The 26858-nt window shown below is 38.0% G+C and overlaps 2 protein-coding genes across 2 annotated transcripts in view; one reads left to right on the top strand and one right to left on the bottom strand.

The window, feature by feature from the left end:
• The window catches only part of DNM1L (dynamin 1-like), a 54339-nt gene extending 40137 nt beyond the window's left edge, over positions 1 to 14202 (top strand). Inside the window, exons 9-20 of the mRNA XM_015566630.1 lie at positions 380 to 601; positions 3469 to 3589; positions 3796 to 3951; positions 4197 to 4286; positions 5956 to 6048; positions 8685 to 8741; positions 9644 to 9721; positions 9983 to 10015; positions 11624 to 11800; positions 11959 to 12068; positions 12193 to 12352; positions 12518 to 14202. Coding sequence (XP_015422116.1) covers positions 380 to 601; positions 3469 to 3589; positions 3796 to 3951; positions 4197 to 4286; positions 5956 to 6048; positions 8685 to 8741; positions 9644 to 9721; positions 9983 to 10015; positions 11624 to 11800; positions 11959 to 12068; positions 12193 to 12352; positions 12518 to 12574 — 1354 coding nt within the window. The 3' untranslated portion in view covers positions 12575 to 14202. The remainder of the gene's footprint in view (positions 1 to 379; positions 602 to 3468; positions 3590 to 3795; positions 3952 to 4196; positions 4287 to 5955; positions 6049 to 8684; positions 8742 to 9643; positions 9722 to 9982; positions 10016 to 11623; positions 11801 to 11958; positions 12069 to 12192; positions 12353 to 12517) is intronic.
• A 4474-nt stretch (positions 14203 to 18676) lies between these two features.
• Positions 18677 to 26858, bottom strand: part of YARS2 (tyrosyl-tRNA synthetase 2) — a 21447-nt gene continuing 13265 nt past the window's right edge. The window contains exons 3-4 of the mRNA XM_015566602.1: positions 19226 to 19381; positions 18677 to 18909 (exon numbers count right to left, since the gene is read on the bottom strand). Coding sequence (XP_015422088.1) covers positions 18735 to 18909; positions 19226 to 19381 — 331 coding nt within the window. The 3' untranslated portion in view covers positions 18677 to 18734. The remainder of the gene's footprint in view (positions 18910 to 19225; positions 19382 to 26858) is intronic.

The following is a 26858-nucleotide window of genomic DNA, read 5'->3' as shown; positions in this document are numbered from 1 at the left end:
ACGGACTCTCTCTCTCTCTCTCTCTCTCTCTCTCTCTCTCTCTCTCTCTTCCTTTCTTTCCTCCTTTCTTTGTTTTATCCTCACTTGAGGGGTTATGTTTATTGTTTGAGAGAGAGAGAGAGAGAGAGAGAGAGAGAGAGAGAAACATTGATGTGAGAGGGAAATATCGATTGGTTACCTCTCTTATGTGCCCCAATCTGGGATTAAACCTGTAACCTGGCTATGTGTCCTGTCTGGGAATCAAACCTGTTACCTTTTGGTATATGGGATGATGCTCCAAGCAACTGAGCCATCCAGCCAGAGCTCCATTATTTGCATTTTTAAAATTTGACCTGCTTGAGTCTTCAAAATACACAATTTTGCTTTAACATCCTTCCTTTTTAACCTTTGTTAGGTTACTAATGCATCACATCAGAGATTGCTTACCAGAGTTGAAGACAAGAATAAATGTTTTAGCTGCTCAATATCAGTCTCTTCTAAATAGCTATGGTGAACCTGTAGATGATAAAAGTGCTACTTTACTCCAGCTTATTACCAAATTTGCCACAGAATATTGTAATACTATTGAAGGAACTGCAAAATATATTGAAACTTCAGAACTGTAAGTAAGACATTTCTCTATCAATTTGGCTGTTGGATTGATAGGTTACTTTATCTTCTGTTACAGTAACAAAAGATACTATGAGATTATTTGACTATGATTTATTACCTGTAAAACAGGAATATAATTTTGTAGAAATGATAGGATTTAACTGATGTGTGTATTAAAATTCTTTATAAATTATGTAAATAAAGCACAGTAAAAATATCATTTTTTCCCAAAGGTAAATTAAGAATACTTCATAATTTACCTTTTAAAATACTTGTTTCTTTAATATGCACTGTATAACTGTTCATGAAAAAATAAGAAAATGTAGATATGAATAAAGAATAAAGCATAAGACAAAATTACTCTTAATCCCATCATCCAGAAACAATTCCTGCTAATTTTGGCATTAACCTAGACATTTCTCTATGCATCTGTAAAAAATATGCTTGTATTATACATACATATACACACACACACACACACACACACACACACACATCAGCTGCTATATATGCTATTTTGGAATTTCTTTAAATCAACATGTCAATATTATACATTTGTATGATCAATCTTATGATTTATACAGTATTTTATTTTTTAAATATACTACCTATCATTTGTTGAACCAGTCCATATGATAAGTTTGTTTTCAGTTATATAGAAATATAAAGAATGTTGTGACTTACTGTCTTTGGGGCAAGTATTCAAGTATACCCTTAGGATAAATTCCTAGAAGTGCATCAAAGGGTATGACATCCTCAGTCTCTCTCATTATTGCCATACTATTAATTGATATATTGTTTTACTATTAGCAATATATAAGAATCTCTATTTCTATAAACTCTTAAAAAAAACTTTTGTTTTGAAATAATTATAGACTTCTGGGAAGTTGTAAGTGAATATATAAGGAGGTCCTGCTCATTTTTCACCCTATCTCCCCCAATGTTGCCATTTTGAATAACTGTAGTATAATAACAAAATGAGAACATGGACTTTGGTAGAAACCATAGATCATATTGAAATTCACCAATTATACATCTACTCGTGTGTGTATGTGTGCTTCTATGTAATTTTGTGTGATGCCACTGGCCTTATTTTGTGATTTAATTCAATAAAGAGTATTTAACAAACTAATTATTAATTGTATACATATGGCATATGGAGGGAAATAAAGATTACTAAAATGAACCTTTTAAAGAGTTTAGTGAGTAAGGCATGTCAAGGTAACATGAGACTTGATTAGATGACAAATAGGAGTCTAATCAATTATTTTTATTTATGTACTTCTTATTAAATATAATACATACCCAGAAAAGTACATGTGATATACATGGAGTTTTGTAAGTAGTTAATAAAGCAAATACCTGTGTAATCACCTAATTAAGCCTTTAGAACACTGAAGAGACTATTTACATTTCTTTCAGGGATTGAGAGAGCTCCCTCTTTAAGAATGCATTTGGGTTGGGCTCTGAATAGAATTTGGGAAGGTAGTAGGTAGAATGGTTCTTTAGGCTTTGTAACAGCTAAGAATAATCCAGGATATATTTGGAGAATGGCATGTACAGTGATGGGACATAACAGGAGGTAAGACATGAAAGGTACCTAAGAATAATATTGTGGAAAGTTGAGTATCTTCAGAATTTTTAGTCAGAGGGCTGTTTTATAAGGATAATTCTGGTCATGAATATTATTTGGAGAGGGAAAGGTTGGAGGCAGAAAGACCAATTACTGATAATTTTAACCACTTTTAAGCATATAATTCAGTGCCATTAATTACATTCAAAATATTGTGCAGCCATAAATAATATCTATTTCCAAAATGTTTCACCAGCCCAACAGAAACACTGTATGCATTTAAGTATTATATCCTTGTTCGTCTCTCCCCCAGCCCCTGAAAACCTCTAATTTACTTTGCCTCTTTGAATATGTCTATTCTAGATCTTTCATACAAGGGGGATCATGTAACATTTGTCCTTCTTTGTCTGGCTTATTTTATTATAATGCTAGGCTTGAACCTTTTGCTTGGACTACTGTAAGGAAGTAGTGAATAGAGATGGTGAAAATAGAGAGAAAGGGGTGATTTGGGGAGACATAAAGACATCTGTAGAATTCAGCTGGACTTGAATAAAAAAAAATAAAGGATAATACCAGGGATTCTAGTCATTAAAATAAGAAATGCATGCCTAGTACATAGGCCTAAAGATTTAATTTGTTTAAAGCAGGACTGGTGGTCCGTGAGGCCCGAAAGGTTGGCGACCGCTGAACTATATAGCCCAGTGGTCCGAATGATTTCTGAGTTTTTAAATGGTTAGAAAAAAAAATTTAAGGAAAATTCAAATTTTAGTGTGCATAAGTTTTATTGGAACATAGCTGCTTATGTTTACATATTCTCTATAGCTGCTTTTGTGTCAGTAGCAGAGTTGAGTAGTTGTGACAGACAATTAAAATATTATCTGGTACTTCATAAAAAAAGTTTGCCAAACTCTACTCTGGATTGTGAATAAACAGAAATAAGTAATATACTGTTTCTTGTCCTTAAGGAGTGCTTATAGTCTAGTTGAAGAAAACTAGGGCAGAGAAGAGATGCTTAATAGTTATCAGAACTGGTGTTTCCTGACAGAACAGAGTGTGTGTGTTGTGTGAATGCCTTTCATGAAATGACTCCTTTCCCCCATAAAAAACAACAACAGCAGCCATAGAAACTGGTTCACAAGGGAGTTTGAGGACACATGGAAATAATGGTCTAAATGTAATTGTGTCTCTGAGACTTTCTCAGAAGATGAGTCAAGCTTAAAGCTTATAGAAAAATTTCTAACTTGCAGCTTCTTTCCCTTTTAGTAATACTAGAAACCATATAGTTCATTGTCATTGCCTTTCAGATGCGGTGGTGCTAGAATCTGTTACATTTTCCATGAGACTTTTGGGAGAACCTTAGAATCTGTTGACCCACTAGGTGGCCTTAACACTATTGACATATTGACTGCCATTAGAAATGCTACTGTGAGTATGCTTAACTCAGAATTTTTTGAAATGAGGTTAAACCTTTTTTTTCTTTTTAACCCATATTGTACAGCTTCTTATTTTGCTCTCTTAGATGAAATTAGGAAGCACTTCTCATGAAAAATACCGAAATGTGATTCATTTTAACCTTTGGGAAGGACGAAAATGATATGTAGCAATAAGAGCTTGAAATTTAATTTTTTTAGGGTCCCCGTCCAGCTTTGTTTGTGCCTGAAGTTTCATTTGAATTACTGGTCAAGCGGCAGATCAAACGCCTGGAAGAGCCGAGCCTCCGCTGTGTGGAGCTGGTTCATGAGGAAATGCAAAGGATCATTCAGCATTGCAGCAATTACAGTACCCAGGTGACTGAGAAATGGAACAGGTTCAGAGTCAGTAGTAAAAGACATGATAGCGGGTTCATGGGGTGGAAGGAAATATGTAAATAAGATGGGCTATAAGTTAAAATATGCAGTTCCCTCAACTAAAAGTGGTTTGGAATAGCATATTTAAATGTAGATTCCAAATCTAATTCATTATTTCAGTAATTATTTAATTTCCCTTTAAACAAAATAGACCGTTATACGTTTCCTTCTTCTACCATATACAGGAGCTGTTGCGGTTTCCTAAACTTCATGATGCCATAGTTGAAGTAGTGACTTGTCTTCTTCGTAAACGGTTGCCAGTCACAAATGAAATGGTGAGCTATTATTTCACAAATCATCACTGTAGTTACTGTTAATAAAAATGTTTTTGTACAGCATTATGATTAGAGATTAGATGTAATGTGTAATTTGTGAAGGGGAAAATGAAGTGGATTTCAATCTTATTTCAAAGGAAATTTCAATAATTTTGACACAAATTGTATTTTTCTTCATGTTTTAATCATTGTTAGTCTGCAGCCACAGGTTTTCATGCCAAGTGAGTTATTGAGGTTTATGAGTAGCTTTGTTGTTATGTTGAACACGGATCTAAGAGAAAGTTTTATCTGAGCCTTTATAGCAAGCTCTTATTCTAACTATGATTTGTCCACCTCTACAGTGTGCTTGTTTGATGACCTAATACTTTAATATCATGGTTGCTTGCTTTAATTTTGTGTGTTGCTGCTATCCTTTAAAATGAAGTAAATGCTGAAATTCATAGAAAAACAACAACAACAAAGGAAATATAAACCTGTGAAATTGCCCTTTGACGGGGGTTTGTTTTTTGTTTTCCTTTCTGATTACTAAAAGTGCATTAGGGTCCCTCTTGGCTCAGAATGGCAAGCCCCGAAGGAGGTTCACTGAGAGGACAAAAGCATCCTTGGAAATAAAAAATGTTAGTGCTGCTAATTTTCCCCGAGCAAGCATGACCCCCAGGTGACCTCAGACTCTACCCACTCATGTCACAGAATTGTTGGAATTTCATTTGAATAGATCCTTTTCACCTGGTTCTTGACCTTTTAGTGCTGTTCTGATACCTGACATTTGTCAGGACAGTGCAGATGAAGTTACTGTAATCTCTCTGCAATACTGAAGTTAAATTAATTTCAGCCTTCCTTTTTGATTATTGTCCCACTAGGATTTTGAACCCCATGTGATCTGTACTAATAATAGCCTAGGTGGTCGTCAAGCCGGGATAATCCCACAATCCATCACCAGGAGGCTTTGTGCGCAGTGGGTGTGCATGGATGGGTGGAGACTTGACGCTGCATGCGTAGTGTGGAGGCGGGGCCCTGCGGCCACTCCGCATGGCCAGGCCTAGGGGTCCTGTGGCCCCGTGAGGCGTGGAGGCAGGACCCCTCGCTCTGGCCTACCTCTTTGGGGGATCGATTGTGGGATTCCCGCACTGTGAGAAGGCACAGGCCAGGCTGGGGGAATACCCCGCCTCTAGTTTATATTTAAACTAGGTGCTTCATAATGAAGATTAATTATTCATTGCCTCAGGTCTTTAAATGTATTCTTCACCTAAAGTTCATATCTTTATATCTAGTTATGAAATGTTTTCTTAATGTTGAACCTGACCTAAAACTTTGACTTGGAATAATGAATGATCTGAGGTTTTAATACCAAACTTCATTAAGCTTTGGAACTTAGATTTGCATAAGGTAGGTAACATTTTTTCCCTAACAGAATACTTCTATTTTAATCATTCCCCGCCCCCAGAAATGCAATCTCAGATGCTGAAATAGAAATAATTCAAAAGATAGAGCAAATTATTATTTGGCATAAGATTTATCAGTTTGGGTATAATTCTCAGATATTTATTTAGGCATCAGTTTCCTATACACTTTTTAGAATTATCTGTTTAATAAATTATATATATGTAGTTTCTTAAAGTAAAATAAGTTGGCATATTTTTGTATATAGCCTAATTTTATTTTTTTCTAGGTCCATAACTTAGTGGCAATTGAATTGGCTTATATCAACACAAAACATCCAGATTTTGCTGATGCTTGTGGGCTAATGAACAATAATATAGAGGTAAATGCAACTCGAATGATCATTTTTGAGAAAAAAAAAGTAACTCAGTTATATCAAATATATTGAGCATAGGATAACTATAAAATATGCCTGTACCATATTATTGTCTGTTATATGCTAAACAGTATGCCAAGGGTATTATATTCTTAAATTTAATTCTCAGAACCACCTGGAGGCATTTTTCTCATTTTCTGCTTATGAAACTGTAACTCAGAGAATCTGGGTTTCATTGATTTAATGTTGAAGAACTGCCTGGCTCAACTGTGGAAACTGTTGTTGCACTTTATTCAGGTTGAAGTGCGTAAAACAAAGTGAATGTTTAAAATTGTTTTCATCTGGCTCTGAAAGCTGTGAAAGAAACATTCCAAGATTTACTACGTTACAGTAAGTTTGGAAAAGCAGAGTACTCTTTTCACTGGGATGGCTGCATTTCATGGATCTTTTTTTCCATTTGAGGTTAATGTAGCAGTTACATAAGACCTCAGATGGAGCCTCGGCTGGTGGATATACGGCAACTGATTTGATGCTATTTTTCTCTGCACTTTTATCCAAGAACAGTAAATTTTTCTGCTACTCCTTAATACAGTAGGACCTCACAGACCCTTCTGTATCAAATTTCCTCTTATGTATACACATGAAAAGAATATTATAAATGTGGAATTTGGGAAATGGGGAGACCCTGGGTTATGACTTCAACCCTTTGGTTAAACTAACAGATGAGGAATCTGAGACCCACAGATGTAACAGCTGTTGCTTTAGTGCCTGTTTTGCTGGGCACTGTTGGAGGAAACAAGCACCTTCTCTTTAACAGGTACAGGGGACTGTTTATTAGCTGGAGTGACTCCTGTTGTCAGAAAATTCTAAAGTGCACATGAGTAAGGCCCTCAAGTTAAACACTGGAAAAGTAGACTAGATAATAGTTATGTTAAAATTAGTATGTAGACACTATGTTAGGATAGGATTTAGTTACTGTAGCATTGAAACCAACTTTATGTAAAATTGTGTCTGGAAGTTTTTGTAATTACAGACAAAGTCATTTATGATATTTAATTCTGATCAGTATTTTTCTACAAGTAAGTATATCTCTGGTTTTAATGACTCTGCACTAAGAACTTTATGTGACTATTCTCATTTAATCTTTACAATAACCCTATGAGAGTAGATCGTTGGTGACCTGTGCAGTTATTAACAAAGCAAGAAAGCCATGACTGTTGGGCTATAGGCCAGCTAAGGTAATAACTTCTTGGTAATAGACTAGGGCAGTGATGGCGAACCTATGACACGCGTGTCAGACAGAGGTGACACGCGAACTCTATTTTTGGTTGATTTTTCTTTGTTAAATGGCATTTAAATATATAAAATAAATATCAAAAATGTCTTTGTTTTACTATGGTTGCAAATATCAAAAAATTTCTATATGTGACAGGGCACCAGAGTTAAGTTAGGGTTTTTCAAAAGCTGACACGCCGAGCTCAAAAGGTTTGCCATCACTGGACTAGGGTGAGAATTTCTGGTCTTTGGATTTCCCTGCCTTTTGCTTTGTGTCCCTCTTCAAAATGTACATTTTAATGTGTTAACTTAATCACTCCCATGGGAGGAAAGGGGGAAGAAAATGGGTCAAATTTCAGTCAGAAAATTTTATTAGCCACAAAACATCATTGTGAAGCTTTATTAACTTTAAATTTTTTGCAAGTTTGAGAGTATTCATGAAATGCTCTCAATTTAGCAACAATTTTAACTAAATGCTTTCCTGTTATATTTGATGCTACCTACAAGTCATTATTAATACCCACATCCTTATATATTTTCAGTCTTGCACCTATCATGGTGCTTGACATACAGGTGTTTATTCAGTACCTATTGATTTGAATGTAACAGAGTTTCTTTAGCTACTTGTACTAGAGTTACTTTGATATTAGCTAACTAGAAGAATGGGCAATTAGCCCATTAAATCAGCCAAGTCACCGAAAGGACTATCGGTTTTCAACTCTACATTTATATTCTGGAGAAGGTTTAGGGCAGGGGTGGGCAAACTTTTTGACTCGAGGGCCACAGTGGGTTCTTAAACTGGACCGGAGGGCCGGAACAAAAGCATGGATGGAGGGTTTGTGTGAACTAATATAAATTCAAAGTAAACATCATTACATAAAAGGGTATGGCCTTTTTTTTTTTTTTTTTTTAGTTTTATTCATTTCAAACGGGCTGGATCCGGCCCGCGGGCCGAAGTTTGCCCACGGCTGGTTTAGGGTAAAGAGAATGAACCATTCTTAAAGGATAACCTTCACCACAGATATTTCTAAAAGGTACGGTTTTGTGTGTGGAAGTTGTAGGAATATCACACAAAGCTTATATTTCAATCCATGGCCCCTCATTTTAGAATCCCTGGTACAGGGGAGCCACTGTTACTGACAGTTGTATTGTATCCTTCAGGTGTATTGGGGCAGAAAAAAAAAAGATTGAGAAGCATTGGGTTAAATGATTTGTTTGTTTTAAAATATAATTATGGCATGAGTTCCAACAGTGAGAGGATATACTGTAAGTTATTCCATACTTTTCAATTAAGCTGAACATTTTTGAGTAGGCTTATATCTCACTGCTCTGATCACTTTTTTTTTTTTTGCTTGGTTGGTTTATAGGAACAAAGGAGAAACAGGCTAGCAAGAGAATTGCCTTCAGCTGTATCACGAGATAAGGTAAAAAACAATTTTTAAAGCTTAGTCCTATTAGGCAAAGATGGATTGGTAAGCCTCAGAATATTACTCCTAGGAGTAATTTTTTTCTTTTTCTCCCTTTAATATTCCGTTGGAGCTATTTCATTCTTTGAGTACAGGTATATAAGTTTAAAAAAGGCTTTGAACAATTTAAAGATAATAGTATTTTTACAGAGAACAGGTTGATGGTTGCCTGAGGGGATGCGGAGCTGGGTGAAAAGGTGAAGGGACTGAGAGGTACAGATTGGTAGTCATGGGAATGTAAAGTACAGCATAGGTATATAGTCAATAATATTGTAAAACTATGTATGGTGCCAGGTGGGAACTCTTTATAAAGTATGATTGTCTAACTACCATGCTGTACACCTGAAACTATTACAAGATAATACTGAATGTAAACTGTAATTGAAAAATAAAATTTAAAAGTATTTTTAATGCATAAAGGTGGATTTTAAGTGTCTAGCCTTATTTTTCTTAAAAATCCACATTGACTTTATCAACTCTGTAAAATTAGTTGAAATGACTAATGACTTTATTATAACAGGAAGGCTTTTTGGAGAGGGAGACAACAATATGCACATAACAGGTTAATACTTGCAATAGTTGCATGTATTCTTTACCAGAAAAGATTTACCAAATTCCAAAACTAAAAATGAAATGTTTGGATTTGGATTTTCCGTAGGTTTGCATCTGAAAAAGCCCTTTAACAGAGGTGACATTAGTACCAGAAATAAGGCAGAATGAACATTAATTTTATGACCCACGATTACTTTTGTTTTTCATGTTACTTTATTATTTTGATACAGACGGGAATATTCACATTTACAGAATGTTTCTGAATGCATTTGGCATCCTTGATTTTTCCCTGCATTTTTTGCCTTTAGTCTTCTAAAGTTCCAAGTGCTTTGGCACCTGCCTCCCAGGAGCCCTCCCCTGCTGCTTCTGCTGAGGCTGATGGCAAGGTCTGTTCTGATTCTTGGTCTAAGCCTGCATGCCTAGTTGTTTGGTTCTACATAATCATCTGAAAACAGTACACTGAAAAACAATATTAATATGGGCTATATATAACAATGTATATTTATAAAATGCTTTTGCTTGCAATATAGAAAATGCATACAGAAAAAGAAGTTAAAGAGGAAATTATTCTGCACTTTTTGACTTTCAAGCCATTGATAATGAAATTTTGCTTGTTAAACTGCATGTTTTAACATATCTTTTAACAGTTAATTCAGGACAGCAGAAGAGAAACTAAAAATGTGAGTCTTGCTTCAGAATGGCAATGTTGGTTCTCACTGAAACACTGTTTCAAAACCATTGAAGAACCTGTCTGTACAGTGGCATCTAACTCGTCTGTGTTATGTCTTTAATGTTGCTTTTATCTAACTAACCCCTTTAATTCTAGTTTTAATGTTGTTTTAAGTAATAACAATAATAGTATTTCCCACTGTTTTCTGTTACTGTCGAGAATAGTTTTGAATTTAATATTCTGGTTGGGAATTAAGATTCCAGAGATGGAATCTGTACTTTTGGATATCTGAGATCTATCTAGTACTGATGGGTAATCTCTCATGCTTCTTTCTTATGCTTCCATTCAGTTTGCACTTGTCACCCACCCTATATATGTGGCTTAACATAAGTCTCAACAGCTTAAGCACATTAATACAACTAGGGACTTTGAGAGTTTGAGACTTGTTGATTCCTGATAATCTTTTTAGGGGGAAATTATTAATCTGTAAATTTCAGAACCATTCGTCTGAGGTTGCATTGGTGGTATAGTGGTGAGCATAGCTGCCTTCCAGAATCATTCGTCTGGTTATTCTGCCACTTGGCTCCTTTCTTTATTGTCCAGATTAAGATTCTCAACTCCAAATAAAACCTGATAAATGTCTTGTTTTCTCTCAGCCCACTGTGCTCAGACCTTAAGAGAACCATCTAACATCTAAATCATTGCTTATTATTTCACTCATGGCATCACCCTGAATTTGCTTAAGATTTTATTTGTTATACCATTCATGTACAGTTAACATTTTAAAATTAATGTGTAAATATACTGCCTATATTTAGATAAAGCTGACCTTAACAGATAATTTTGGGTCAGAATAATACCCAAACAGACGTTTTAAACAGTTGTCATAACACTCACTTTTCTATTAAGTTTATATAAGCCATTTTAATTAATATCTATAAATTTTGGTTGTCGTTTTGGAGTCTAAGATCTTAAAGAGCATCTGATCTCTTAAATGTTGTTGAACTACTATTTTTCTCATTTTCCTAGTCATTTTTCTTTGAGAAATGAAGGTTAAAAGTAGTTGTGATTAATGGTGGCACTAGATTTCTTTCAGCAGATCCTTTCTCAAGGATATAGATATTGAGGGAACCTGTGTGTATTTATGTCACATTTTAGGCAGCTTACAGTCACTAAGAATCATGGGTAAATTGTTTCATTAAAAAAGTCTCTATTTTTATGATATTTTGTTGACTAAATATAAAGAAACTTGAGGTCTTAGAACTTTTGGAGAGATCATAGTTCAACAGTGTTTAAGGTTACTTTGCGGAAATTAAGCTGAGTGGTAGTTCTGTGTTTCCTGCTTTTAATAAGCAGTCTTGTTTTTAAGGGCATCTTATATTTTTTTCTATAACTTACTGTAAGAGGGTTTGGAAAAAAGGAAAAACTTTGAAAAGCTAGCAAATGCTAAAGAAGGCCATACATGCCATCCCATCTTTCTGACCTGTTATACCTCCAGCTAGGTATTGGATGTGTGTTTGCCTTGACTGCTGTCAAAGAAAATGACCTTTGTTTAGTTATCATCAGATCTAATATGGTTGGTAGAGATTTTGGAGCATATGGTGTGTGTGTTTTTTAGGTTTTATCTGGAGGCGGTGGGGTTGGAGATGCTGTTCAAGAACCAACAACAGGCAACTGGAGAGGAATGCTGAAAACTTCAAAAGCTGAAGAGTTATTAGCTGAAGAAAAATCAAAACCAATTCCAATTATGCCGGCTAGTCCACAGAAAGGCCATGCTGTGAATCTGTTGGATGTGGTAAGCCATGAGAATTTGGTTGAGGACTAATAAGATAATTACTAGGAAAACACTATTAAAGACAAAAGGAACTAAAAGTCTCAAAAACTCAATTTTGAATGCCAAATATTGCCATTTCAAAATGACACAAAAGTGTATTTTTTTCTCATCCCATTTAGCCTGTTCCTGTTGCACGCAAACTATCTGCCCGTGAGCAGCGAGATTGTGAAGTTATTGAACGACTCATCAAATCTTACTTTCTTATTGTCAGAAAGAATATTCAAGACAGGTTAGTAGTACATAATGTAAATCAGACTGCTGGATGATTCTGTGATCTGTTTTGAAAATTCATGCATTTTTAAAATTTTAGGTTTTTATTCTAAATCAAATGATCATCTTGTTTTGTTTTGCAGTGTGCCAAAGGCAGTAATGCATTTTTTGGTTAATCATGTGAAAGATACTCTTCAGAGTGAGTTAGTAGGACAGCTGTATAAATCATCCTTATTGGATGATCTTCTGACTGAATCTGAGGACATGGCACAACGTAGGAAAGAAGCAGCTGATATGCTAAAGGTATTCCTGTTACTTTATTTAAACATCTGTTAAAAATGCATTCTGATTCTTGAGTGCAGCTATGGTCTTCATATGATGTTGGTAATTATTAGAGTCTCAGATAGATACTGGTTAGTATAAATCAACCACATGATAGAATTATAATTTTTATCTTCTTTAATGCAGGCATTACAAGGAGCAGGTCAAATTATTGCTGAAATCAGAGAGACTCATCTTTGGTGAAGAGAACTACATAAGACTGAGACTTTGTTGACTCGAAAGTTACTGCCTACTTGAGTAGATTTTTATTTATGAACTCCTATGTATTACAATGGTATGAACTGCTCATGTGAAGACTGGCTATACACTGAAAACTGTACTCTGTATTACAGAATGAAATCACATAATCCGAATAAATGGCTGTTTCTAAAGTTTCCCAGTATATATAAAATACATCAACTCTTTCTTGTGATAGTTTCATTTGAACTTAAAAGAAATGCTAATGTTCTCATTGTACAAGCAGCTTACCCGTGTAATCTGTTAGTAGTCTTAACGCTGCTACCACGGTCCTTCAAGAAAAACGCACCAAAACATTTCATACGACTGTACTGCATGCATTATATAAGCTGATCTGGCTTTGAAAGATGCGGGTTGACAAGTTACTCATAGTCACTGTATTCCACCTGTCCTTATTAGTTCTATCTCTGCAACCTTTGATGTGTTAGTCAGAAAGGTGGATGTACAGAGGATCGCTAACAGTGACAATGATGCATTGTGCATAATGGGTAGCCACAGAGCCCTTCCATTTCTTGGTCCACATTGCCCTAGTGCATTAAAATATCTGATTCTTACTCAAACCTAGAAGCAAGTACTACATTTTCCTGTATTAAAAACAACCACCTACACTTGATTTTATAGTAAGACTTAGAGGCTCTAAAAAAAATTCAGATATATCTTAAAATTGCGGCACTTAACACCATGCTCTTTCTTGGAGGGGGGACTTAAAACCAAATTCTGTGCTAGATCAGTAAGTATTACATGATAATTGTTACTTTTGCTTCACACCAGCAAAATTAGCATAGAGGTATGACAATACTGGTGGAGCCTTATTAAAAAAAAAAAAAACCATGCTGACACACTCCTAATGGCTTATAGACAACTAATTTGTATTCAGGAGTGAGGTTTAGAACATATATTTTATTAAAATTCCTCAGGTGATTTTTGATATGAATTACATTATAAATGTTAAGATAATGGTCAAAATTCTTAAGGCATCTAGCAGATATTAAAATTTCTTTTTAAGTTACAATATTTATGAAGGACTATTGACAATATAAATATATCTGTTAACTTTAGGTACCCATTTACTAAGAAACAACAGGCTCACCAACTTATCTCAAACATAAAAAAACCCAGATTCAAATCTTGATAGAATACATCGCATCAAAATGTTTGTTAGTGCACTTTAAAATCACTCTGCCATCTTTAAACATTAGCTTTGAATTATACCATTCATGTTTACTTACTTTAGACAGATTAGATAACTACTGTTTTAGCCTTTTGAATTTATAAGGGGGAAAATTACCTTCTAACGCATCTTTCTCCAGTATATCAAACAGATTTCCAATTAAAAAATGTTCCCTTTAAAGACATGGTATGGTAATGCACTTTCTAGTACTACATACCTTGTACTAGTACAAAGCAAAATAGGCAAGAGAGGTGTGGCAAGTGAAACCTTCGTTGGCTCTAAACTGGGTGAAGTTCTGAAATGTGGAGATAATCTATGACATTTATAATGGATACCTGTATGTTCTTGCTGTGTAAATAAAATTGCTGGTATGAAATGACATTAAAGTTTATCAATAAATGAATTCTTCCTCACTTTACTCCCAGAAAAAGGTTTAGATAAACTCTAGCTTTTTAACTTAACAAATCTAATACAGTGTATATTGTATCAAAGTTTTGACTTTCTTCCTAGATTCTAACAATTCACTGAAGTATTACATCTCCATTTTTGCATATAAAGACAGTGACTTTCTCTAAGTAATCCAGGTAGCAAATGGCTAGAACCTGAACATTAAAGCCACTTTTTGCTGCCTGTAAGGTTTTCTAGAGTAAATTTGGTTATGAACCATTCTGTATGTTTGTGCCTTTCACTTGATCCTCAGGGAAATGGATTTGTCATATGTGGAAATTTAAGTTCTGGAGATTTAATTTGCCTAAATGTTGTAGAGCTTAACTAAGTCTTGATAGGAAATCCTTTAAATTTGACCTGAAAACTTCCCTTACCCGGGTATCTTTGATATTCTCATATAATTGGATAGTTGGTATAACATAATATTTGCCTCTTTTACTTCTTTGGTTACTTAAGTTTTCAGTTTATTTCAAGTTGTAATTTGGTGGGGGACAGAAGTTGAAACTTAAAACTAATTTAAAAGTTTTTAAATTTATAAAATACTGCTACCTCAGTAGTTTGACAAAATAAGGCAGTAAATTTAGTTCCACTGAAACACAGGTGAGGGAATGGAAAATAATTAGAAACTTTCTGAAAAGTCAAGTACTGAATTTTAATCTTTTTTAAGAACTGTATTTGGTTCCTAAGCAACAACAAAAATCAGTTTCCAGTACTAGATTTCGCATTTCTAATGTGGATGCTAGAGGCACTGCTGGTTTTAATACAGACACTAGCGAGATCAGTGAGATATATATACTTGATATAAAAGTATCTGCAATTCCTTAGATTACCTCTTTTTCATTGTTCCTCCTCATGTCCAAAAAGGAGAGCAAGATAGGACTGGAAAGACAGCACTTAGTTTTTTCATAAAGTATAATTTTTAAAACATACTAACCCTGGAAACCATGGTTTTCTATGGTGGTCCTTAATGTTTAAGGATCAAGAAATAAAATCCCATCATATACACAGACAACTTATTAACCAACCTATATAAATAATGAAATTACTCACACTGTGAGGCCTAGAATATATACTCCATTCTCTGCTGACTGGCGTAACTGAAGGAATGTTAAGTTCTGGAGCCAGCCTTTTGTATGTCTTGAGAATGAATGGCGGTAAGTTTGAATCAACAGAAGGATTTTTCATCATAGTTGAAGCCATTTTATAATGTAGAAATTCCTTTTTCCTATTTTAAGTAATGAAAGTCCATTCTTAAGAATATGTTGTCCAACAACCAAAACACTCGCCCTGGCTCAGGGTAAGTACGCAATACATACTTGTAAGGCAGTGGTTCTCAACCTTCCTAATGCCTCAACCCGTTAATACAGTTCCTCATGTTGTGGTGATCCCCAATTTCATTGTTACAAATTGAACATAATTAAAGCAGTGATTAATCACAAAAACAATATGTAAATATATATGTGTTTTCCGATGGTCTTAGGCGACCCCTGTGAAAGGATTGTTCAACCCCCAAAGGGGTCGCGACCCACAGGTTGAGAACCGCTGGTTTAGTGGGTTTAACAATAAAGTGAATTGGAATAATGGACCACTTTCTGAAGGGCGTCCCCTACCTTGGGGAGAAAAATCACAGAAAAGAAACTTCCAGGACATTGCTGCTTTTAATGAGATACAAGTGACTACAGGAAGTCTTCACTTAATATTACTGATAGGTTCTTGGAAACTGGCTTTAAGTGAAGCAACATTTAACAAAACCAATTTTATCATAGGCTGAATGATAACAGAGTTAAGTTCCTATGGCATATTTCTGGTCACAAAAATATTAAAACTTCTAACTACAGACCCAGAACACTTCTAATATTAAACACTGAACTAACTGAGCTATATATACATTTAAGATCAATAAAAATGAGATGATTTTTCCAACCCCCTACTGCCAATTCAGGGTTGCCCATGGCTGGAGCTTTCCCCAGCCCAGCAGCTCAGAGTGCAAAGGCAGGCACCAACCGTGGACAGGACGCCCTTCCATTGTAGGGCATGTGTGTGCACATGCATGTGCATACACACACACAGACTCATTCAGACTGGGACAATGTAGATACAGCTCATGTGCACATCTCTGGGATGTGGGAGGAAACCGGAGTCCCTGGGAACCCCCCCAAAGACATAGGGAGATCATGCAAACTCCACACAGTGGGCCTGGCCAGAAACTGTCCTGGTTTTTCTCATCAACATAATGAAATGACATTATTTGAGGACCTGCTGTTATAGTATTACAGAGATTTTTAAGAAACTTGCTTATGAAATTGGAAAACCCTTTCAAATTACATTCTGAGTATATGCAAATAAGGGCAAATTTTGTTAAAGCAAAACTTGAAAAAGTTGGCTAATTTCAGAAATACAAAATCAATACACTAATAAATTATAGATTATCAATAAACATTTACAGAGCTCTACTATGCACTAAATGTAAATAGAATATAGCAAACTAGTGGAGAGAGGCAAACAAATGAACATTCTGACATACTGATCAAATGCTGTCATGAGCTACTAGCTCTAGAAGTGCACCGAGGGGTGGGGATTGGTAGTTTTCCTGAAAGAAGAGTCACTGAAACTGGGAATAAATTGCAGTTATTTTCACGAAAGTGAGGAAACATGGGAGTAGCCAGAAGGAGGTGAGATTTCAGTAGAGAGCTAGCGCACGAAAGGCCTTGGAAGTCCTTGCAAGGCAAATCTCTGTTTTATCTGAATATGTTACCGAAGTTAAGAAACTACTATGCATGGTTTTAGCTCAATAGTAAGTGATTTAATATTTAGGAACAAATTTTCTCTTACAAAGCGTTATTTTAAGCTGTTTGCTATTGTTTCCAGATCATGGCCTACATTTTGTTTAAAAGCACAAGCTTATACAATCTAAAAGATGTAAGTATTACTTAGAACTCTGGCTAACTCAGATATGGTGTCATCTTAAGTAGCAGTAAAACTTTTGTTATCAGTAAATAAACCACTAGAACAGTTCAGAAGGGAATGAAAAATGCTTCCACGGGGAGGAAAAGGCTTAGAACCGCTGATTCATTGTGGAGAAGTGCATACCACCTTCAGTTCAGTGAATATTAACTAAACTAGCATATCAGGAAATCAATATGGTGGCGTGGCAGGTGATACAAAGAGAGACAATGGATATTTTCTCCTTATAGAGAAATCTAAGCTCTTTAGGATAGAGGCAAATAATACAGATAATTAGGGGGAAAAAACACACCCACCAACTATAATATAACAAATGTCCTTCATAACCATGAACATGGACTGATAACTGACTTATGCTAGAACTCCTGTAGGTGAGAGACCCAGGGTCTTTTGGCCAACTAATGCTTCTTCTACATCACAGTTTCATTTATAAATGGGTAAGCATCAAATATAAGCCAAATAACACCTTATGGAACACCTTATTCCCTAATAATACCACATAACTGAGGAATTTAAATATTCTACCTGCTTCCTGCATAAGAAAATAAAATTCAAAAGAGGAATAACTGTATGTAGTAGATAATAGTCTTAGAAGTTGTATCACATGCTTACTTGTTTTCTGAAATTCAACTAATATTTTAAACAGGTTGGATAAGCATTCTACTCCCCCAAATAAAGAGGATACAGACTGAATATGAGAGGGTTCATGTGGCTCTGTCCACTTAGGGCCTCTGTTCTTGTGACCTTCTCAAACTGACCATCCTGAGCTGACAGATCTCACTGTACTTATTTAATACTGGAGGCCCAATGCACGAAATTTGTGCAAGAGTAGGCCTTCTTTCCCCCGGCTGCTAACACTGGCTTCCCTCTGGCACCTGGGACCCGGGCTTGGTCCGAAAGGTTGTCTGGAAGTACAACTGGTCTAATTAGCTTATTATGCTTTTATTATTATAGATACTGATTCCTTAAATGCAAGCCTTTTCCAATGCTGGAAGACAAATTGACTGGGTTCCATTTAATAGGAAGCAGTATAGTCGTACTTGACTGCATAGGAAATTTAAGCTATTATCACCATTAATCTCAGTTTTCACTTTCAGACCAGCGGTTCTCAACCTGTGGGTCGCAAACGACCCTTTTACAGGGGTCGCCTAAGACCATCGGAAAACATATATACTTACATATTGCTTTTGTGATTAATCACTATGCTTTAATTATGTTCAATTTGTAACAATGAAAATATATCCTGCATATCAGATATTTACATTACGATTCATAACAGTAGCAAAATTACAGTTATGAAGTAGCAATGAAAATAAATTTATGGTTGGGGGTCACCAAAACATGAACTGTATTAAAGGGTCACGGCTTTAGGAAGGTTGAGAACCACTGTTCTCAGACCAACATAACTCCTAGAAGAAATGAGACACCATTAATGAATTCTCAGGAAAACACGCTGTGGAAACACATGCTGTGAATTATAACATTTAATAGTGAATTAAATGTGAATCCGAAAGTTAAGTAATCTTACCCCCGGGGACCATCTGGAATGGCATTTGCTTTGCGGCACGTATCTAGGACGCTTGTTCCGGGGTCAAGAACTAATTCAGAAAATGAAGCTTCTTTAAACAACTCTTTTAACTCTTGATCAGACATGACCTCCAGTGCATCTACGCTACTGTGATAAAGGGCTTGTGTACACCTGAAAAACAGTTTGAGGACAACATCATGCGACTGCTTATTCAGATACACATTCTAATACACAGTAACCAATTATGAAGTCCCCACTTTCTAGACTGAAAGTTTCTGAAACAGCAGCATTTACCTGGTATAATTTATCAACTTAATTCAGGATCATCTTTTTTTTATGATAGAGAGAGGCTATCTGAAAGCAACTATAGCCCACACTGACAATCCTTAGCAGTGAAGGACAACTCGAAAGCAGCTCGGCTCTAAATTTCCCCAAGTCTACTATTAACTAAAGAACCTCATCAGCGTTCATTACTGGGAAAGGCCACCTTTTGGCAGAATCCAGCCCTTCTTGCCCATGAACCAGCTTCGTGACTTCCGCAGCAAGCCGTTTCTGGGGACCCCGCTTTTCTGGCTCTTTGACGTGCAGCTGCATTATGTGGTCGATCTCCGGAAGGGGCAGAAAAGTGAAGAGCCTCAGGTACCTTCGGGACAAAAAATAAAGTGTTACATTTAGATCACATACCTAGTTTTTATCTCTGGCTCCCTTTACTATTAAAATTATTGAAACATAACAATTATGCAGAAATGTACTGGACATAAGACAATCATACACATGCCACCCAGACTGAAGGTGTTACTATTTTGCCATCTTTGTTTCAGACCTTTATTTATTTATTTTTTTTAACAATTTTTTTTTTAAACCTGATTTTAGAAAAAGAAGGGAGAGGGAGCGAGAGAGAAACATCAATCAGCAGCCTCCTGCACACCTCCTAATGGGGATCAAGCCTGCAATCCAGGCACGTGCCCCGACTGGGAATCCCATGCTTGACCTCTGGATGCATGGGATGATGCTCAATTAACCGAGACACACTGGCCAGAGGATGATCTTTCTTTCTTTAAAAGTCACAAAATAACAAAGGTATAGATGAAGGCCCCAGCCCCATCATATTCTCCTCTTCCCCCAGAGATAATCACCAATCTAAATTTGTGTGCATTCATCCCAAACATGTTTTTATTTTACACTTTTGTTTTTCACATATGTGTATATTATATTTTGTGTTCACCATCCAAAGTCAAGTCTCCTTCCATCACTATTTACCCCCTTTTACCTTCTTCACCCCGCCCCCCCATACCCTTTCCCCTCTGGTAATCACCATATTGTTGTCTGTATCAATGAGTTGTTTGTTTTTTCTTAATTCCTTTCATCTTTTCCACCAGTCCACATAACCCTCTCCGCTAACAGCTGTCAGTTTATTCTATGTATTTATGAGTCTGTTTCTATTTTGTTTATTAGATTCCACACATAAGTGAAATCACATGGTATTTGTCTCTCTCTGGCTCATTTTACTTAGCACAATACTTCTGCAGGTCCATCCATGCCGTCGCAAAAGGTAAGATCTTTCTTCTTTCTTGTTCTTTTTTTTTACAGCTGAGTAGTATTTCACTGTGCAAATGTACCACAGCTTTTTATCCACTCATCTACTGATGGCAGTTGGGCTGCATCCAAATCGTGGCTATTGTAAATAACGCTACAGTCTTCTGAATCAGTGTTTTGTATTTCTTCAGACATAGTCCCAGAAGTGGGATCACTGGGTCATATGGCAGTTCTCTGTAGGCCTTGGGTTTCTTTTGGGTAAAAGCAAGACAATGGGACTTTGATTTTTTATGTTTCTGCCAGAGTTCTAGTATAAAGTGTACTTGAATAAAAGTTTATCTACATGTGGGAGAACACATATTGGCAACGTAGGTATCATATATGATTATTGTGAAAAGAAATATAAAGAGCTTAGTAATTGATCAATTTTTAATGTTGTATTAATGAAAAATGCTGTCCATGATACTGTTTTTTGGTAGCTATGTGACTATTGAATTTGTGGTCAACTAAACTTCATGGAGAAATTTTTGCAGTATTGGTATCCATATTATGAATCATTGGAACAAGAAGTGAGGAATTAACCAATTCTTCTATTCATCCTTAAATTTTGATTCTGACATATTCCTTCTAAATTTGTCATCTTGTTAAGAGAAATGTCTGAGATGGATTTAACTGATGTGTTCAGAGCATTTCACCCCAAAGCAGCAGAATGTAAATTCTTTTCAAGTGGACACAGAACATTTTCTAGGATCGATCACATGTTAGGATATAAAACAAGTCTCAATTCATATCAAGCATCTTCTTTGATCATAATACGAAACTAGAAATCAATCACAAGAAAAACACTAAAAACCATACAAAGACATGGAAACTAACTAACATGGTACTAAACAATGAATGGGTTAACAATGAGGTCAAGGAAGAAATCAAAAGATACATCGAAACAAACAAAAATGAGAACACAATGGCCCAAATCTATGGGATACAGTGAGAGCAGTCCTAAGGGGGAAATTAATAGCATTACAGGAAATTAGAAAAATCTCAAACAATCTAATTTTACACTTAAAGAAATTAGAAAACAGTAACAAAGTCCAAAGTGAGTAGCAGGAAGGAAATAAAAGATCAGAGCAGAAATAAATAAATGAGAGTCTAAAAAAACAATACAAAAGATCAATGAAACCAAGAGCTGGTTCTTTGAAAAGATAAAAAGATTGATAAAGCTTTAACCAAACTCATTAAGAAACAGAGGACTCAAAATCAGAAATGAAAGACAAGAAGCAACAAGTGACTCCTCAGAAATACAAAGGATTGTAACAAAATATTACGAACAACAATGTATGCCTGCAACTTAAACAATCTGGACTAAATGGATATTCCTAGCAACATACTATCTTCCAAAACTAAAGCAGGAAGAATCAGAAAATCTGAATAGAGAGATTACAACCAATGAAGTTGAGGCAGTAATAAAAAAAACTCCCAACAAACAAAAGTCTTGGATTGGATGGCTTCACAAGTGAATTTTACCAAACATTCACTCAAAGGAGAACTAACACCTATCCTTCTCAAACCTGTCCCAAAAGACTCAAGAGGCGGGAGGACTCCCACGCTCCTTTTACGAAGCCAAAATTATCCTAATTCCAAAGGCAGATAAAGACACTACAAAGAAAGAAAATTATAAGCCAGTATTCCGGATGAACATAGAGCTAAAATCCTCAACAAAATATTAACAAACCAGATGTAGCAATTCATTAAAGAGATTATATGCCACGATCAAGTGGGCTTTATTCTGGGCATGCAAGGCTGGTACAGTATCTGCAACTCAATAAACATGATACACAACATAAGAAAATAAAGAACAAAAATCACACAGTCATATCTATTGATATGCATATCTATTGATTTAAGAAATGAATTTGGCAAAGTATCAGGATACAATACTAATATCTAGAAATCAATGGCATTTTTATACACAATAATGAGCTGTCAGAAACTAAAAAGAAAAATCCCATATATCATTGCAACAATAAAAAAATGAAGTTCCAAGGAATAAACTTAACCAAGGTGGTAAAAGTCCTGTACTCAGAAAACTATAGGATGTTGAAAAAGAAATAGAGGAAGATACAAACAAGTGGAAGCATATACTGTATTCATGGATTGGAAGAATTAAAATCACTAAAATGTCCATACTATCCAAAGCAATGTATCGATTCAACATAATTCCTATCAAGATACCAATGTCATATTTCACAGAACTAGAACAAATATTCCAAAAATCCATACAGAACCACAAAAGACCTCAAAGATCCTCAACAATCTTGAGAAAGAAGAACAAAATTGGAGGAACCATACTGTCTGATATCAGACTATACACAAGGCCATAGTAATAACAGCATGGTGCTGGCATAAAAACACATATACATCAATGCACCAGAATAGAGAGCTCAGAAACAAACCCATTCCTTTATGGTCAATTAACCATCTACAAAGGAGGCAAAAATGTACATGGGATATAGTCTATTCAAAGACATCCATCTTGAATAAACATATTGCCAATTGTACAGGGGTGGGCAAAGGTTTATAGCTGTTCGTGTGGAAATAACACAACAATAAACTCTGTTTTGTGTGCTCACAACTGTGAACTTACTTTTGCCCACCCTGTATGCTACAGCTAGGAGTGAACTAACTTGATAAGGCAGTAGGCCTCCCCCACTCACGAATTTCCCCTTTTGGAAAGCCCTGGATAACTTAAACAACTGACCACTTGAGCTACCCCACGAAACCTTAGGCACCCCAACTCATCCCCAATAAAAGCAGAGCCCCTCTACACTCCTTCCTGGCTCTATCTGTGACCTCGCTGTTCGGCCCTCAGAGTGCCATGTATCCAAGACTTGTAATAAATCTTGTTTTGCCAAAGGTTCCAATGGTTGATGCTGAGGTGCATCTCACAATCATAACAAGGGCAGGTCCAGCCACAACACTGTGGCGGAAATGTCTGTGGGAGCTCACCACAAGCAGTATGGGCCCAGGTGAGCACCCGCAGGCATTTTTAGCCAATAATATCACTATCAATATGCCGAGACCAACACAACCATCAGCATCGCTGGCAGGACTACATGATTGAACTTGCAATTAACTGTGGGGTTAACTGACTAGCCTTGACTACCCTTTAGCCTAGACTAGCTTACTAACTGGTGTTACCCACTTGGAAACGCAGCCTGCTTGCTGGTGTGTGCTTTTGCATATTGCCTCTGCCATGTGTTTGCTGCCTGTGATATCTATACCAAAATGTCACTGCTGCCATAAAATTCAGTGATCATAGAGTAGTCCGATCAAGGCCAATGACCTAGCTAATATGTTCTGTTCCCATCATACAGGAATCCCAGGTCCAGTTCTTTAAAAATAATTTTGAAGGGGCTTTATATCCATTTACACAGCTCCCAATGAGATCAACAGCCCTGCAGATACACATAACCTTTACTGCCAAGATTTAAACACCTGACACTGGAACACTGCAGGTTCTGGCATTATACTGAGAGAAGCATACCCTCCAAGGAAGCAGTCTGGGCAGATTTACACACGCTCACACACCACCTACACCAACGTGGCTGGGCAACTGCTCCTCACAAGATCCAAGGCTGAGCATCATCTGATTTGGGGCACCATGTGATTTTCTAAGCGCCGAGAAACCCCCCAACAGTCAAACATCAATCCTATATAATAAAAGCCTACTATGCAAATCAACCGAACAGCGGAACGACCGGTCGCTATGATGTGCACTGACCACCAAGGGGCAGATGCTCAACACAGGAGCTGCCCGCAGGCCCCAGGCCAGCCAAGGAGGGTGCCAGCGGGGGCCCCCTGATCATCCTGCAGAGGGAGGTGAGCGGTGGCAGCAGGCGGGGCTGGCCGGCAAGCGGGCAGTGGCGGGAGGTGGGGTCAGCGAGGGGGTGGCACCAGGCCAGCCAAGGCGGGTGCCAGTAGGGGCCCCCCAATTACCCCATCGGTCACCCCACAGATCAGCCCTGATCGCCAGCCAGGCCTGGGTACCCTACCCATGCATGAATTTCATGCACCGGGCTTCTAGTTACTCACTATAAACTACCCACTACTGTCAAGTTCAACACATACTAGGCCTTTTCATGTTCTGAAAGCAACACATCCTTCATCCCTCACTGCTGACACAATCACATGGCATCAAATTTTAGAAACCAAGGCCCTTACTGGCCAGTACTACTCCACACCCAAGTTCCTATGATGCACTGGGTTAGAGATGCTTCACAATAGTAGCTTGGCAAAGCCACCGATGCCTCCTTGGTAAAATGGAAATGGTACCTTAAGAAGGGCTAAATCTGACGTCAAGGCCTTTCCAAATTACAGGAGAATGTGGCCTCCTGCATGCTCAGCTCCTTGCCCAAGAGCCTTGGAGAGTTGGTATCAAAGCTTGTTTCCTCCTCCTTGGGCTTGGGGAGCCCCTTGGGACCAACTGCCTCAGATGGGTAGGAAGTTAGTATTCTTCATCAGTGGCAGCTTACACCAGCGGTAGCCAACTGGTTGTCTGCGGACCACTGGTGGTCCTCAAGGTCCGAAAGGTTGGCGACCGCTGGCTTACACAATGTAGCTCGCTGCAGGGCCGTGGCATTCCACCCGGCCTCTGGCTTCTCTCTCTCTGGCTCAGCCCAACTGGCAGCACTTGTAGGTGTTCACCTAGCCCTCAAGGGAGCCATAGAAAGGGGCCTTTTGCAGATCCACATTTTCAGACTCCTGGGCTATTATCGCCTTATAGTTTGGTCTGGCCAATGGCTAAGGGACACTTTTCTCATATATAGACAAGTCCATTTGGGGTGCCCAGCTAGGGAAGGAGTCCCCAATTCCTATCATTGTTACTCTTGTTTCTGCTCATACTAACCGCTCTATGCCAGAAGACCTTTTCAACAATATCGTAGACTCCCTCACTGAGCCCTCCACACTCTGCATGGTACAGACTTCTCAGGGTAGCAACCCTTCCCAACCAGCTTGAGAAATGGACTCTATAATCTCAGGTCACCGAGGAATTCATACCCTAACAACTTAGCTCAAATGAGGGGACTTCCTTTCTCGTTTGTAGCAGCCAAAGTTGTGATAGACAATTGCATTTTCTGCTCCCAAACCAAACAATGGGAGCTATCGACATGAGGACATATTCCCTTGGGGAGATTGGCCATGCTCCCACTAGCTGATTGATTTCATTGCCCGCTGCCCTCCTTCTGCTGCGGCTTCCAGATATGCCTCCACAATCATTAGTTACACAGACTCCCCTTGGGGACTCTCACTCATTGAGCATCACAACAGCCTTTTCAAAGACACTCCTTAAATTACTTACAGGCAAGTGGTTCCCCAAATGGACTGAACTCTTGCCCCAGCCCTCATCTTGCTTAATTCCCACACCCTGGGGAACTACATACCCCATATACCAACTATCATTCACTCCTCCAAATGCCGCTTTTGGTGCCCTCTGGGAGTCAAGCTTTGACCTCCACGACAACATCCATTTATTTCTCCTCAGGCTCATCTTCCCCTTTCTGCTATGCTTTTCCATCATCTTGCCATCTGCTTCACGTCGATGACTTGATTGAGGATGGGTAGTCCAATATGAGCCCCTCATCAATAAATGACCCCTAGCCCATGACCAAGACCCCAAATGGACAGCCACATGGGAGGTTCACCAACCCAGTAGTGGCAACCACTCCAGAGGACCGCACCCCCAGTGAGATGGACTTATCACTAAAGAGGACAATGCTTCCGGATATCACCCCAGCTCAAGAGTTTGCCATTGGAGATGGTTATGCCCCCTACACTAGAGATGACACCCCAGGGACATATCACCATGTCAGAGGCCTCACCACTTGTCCAAATGGCCCCACTCCCTAGTCCACCTCAAACTTGGCAAAATGCTTAAATGGGACTATGACTTTTCAGGAACAATGGACTAAACGTATTGTCCTGATTCCATCAGGGGACTCATTGGAATATTTTCCGAATCTGCCTACTGCACCACTGCATCAAATCTCCCCACTGTGGCAAGCCGAAATGTGCATTCGGAGCCAGACTGTTCCCCTGCTAGAAATACCACCAATGTACACTGCTTGCCCTCACCTGTTTATTTCCTTACTAGAGGCCCAGCGCACCATTAAATCGTGTGGGTAGGGTCCCTAGGCCTAGCCTCCTGCGATCAGGGCCATTTTTTGCCCGTTCACCAGTCTCCAGGCTGTGAGGCTGTTGGGACCACCAGCTCATCCCTGCTGCTCCAGGGCTCAGGCCTGCAGGAAATGGGTGCCGGAGACTTTACCTCCATGTGCATGCGCTGGGCTGGCCACTGATGGAACGTGCGGGCAGCACCATCCATCAGTGGCCGGCCCGGTGCACGTGCATGGAGGTGGAGTTGCTGGCACCTGCTTTCCCGCAGGCCTGAGCCCCTGAGCAGCTGGGGATGAGCTGGTGATCCCAACGGCCTGACAGCCAGCCCGGTCCTCCTGCCACCCATCCGGGTTCTCCCGTTCACCATCGCTGATCCATCTGAGCCTGTGGGCCGGGGGAAGGGGCCAAGA

Source organism: Myotis davidii, unplaced genomic scaffold (assembly GCF_000327345.1).
Source record: "Myotis davidii unplaced genomic scaffold, ASM32734v1 scaffold902, whole genome shotgun sequence".
Taxonomy (NCBI): domain Eukaryota; kingdom Metazoa; phylum Chordata; class Mammalia; order Chiroptera; family Vespertilionidae; genus Myotis; species Myotis davidii.
The sequence above is the reverse complement of the archived record's forward strand: the minus strand, read 5'-3'. Positions and strand labels throughout refer to the sequence as shown.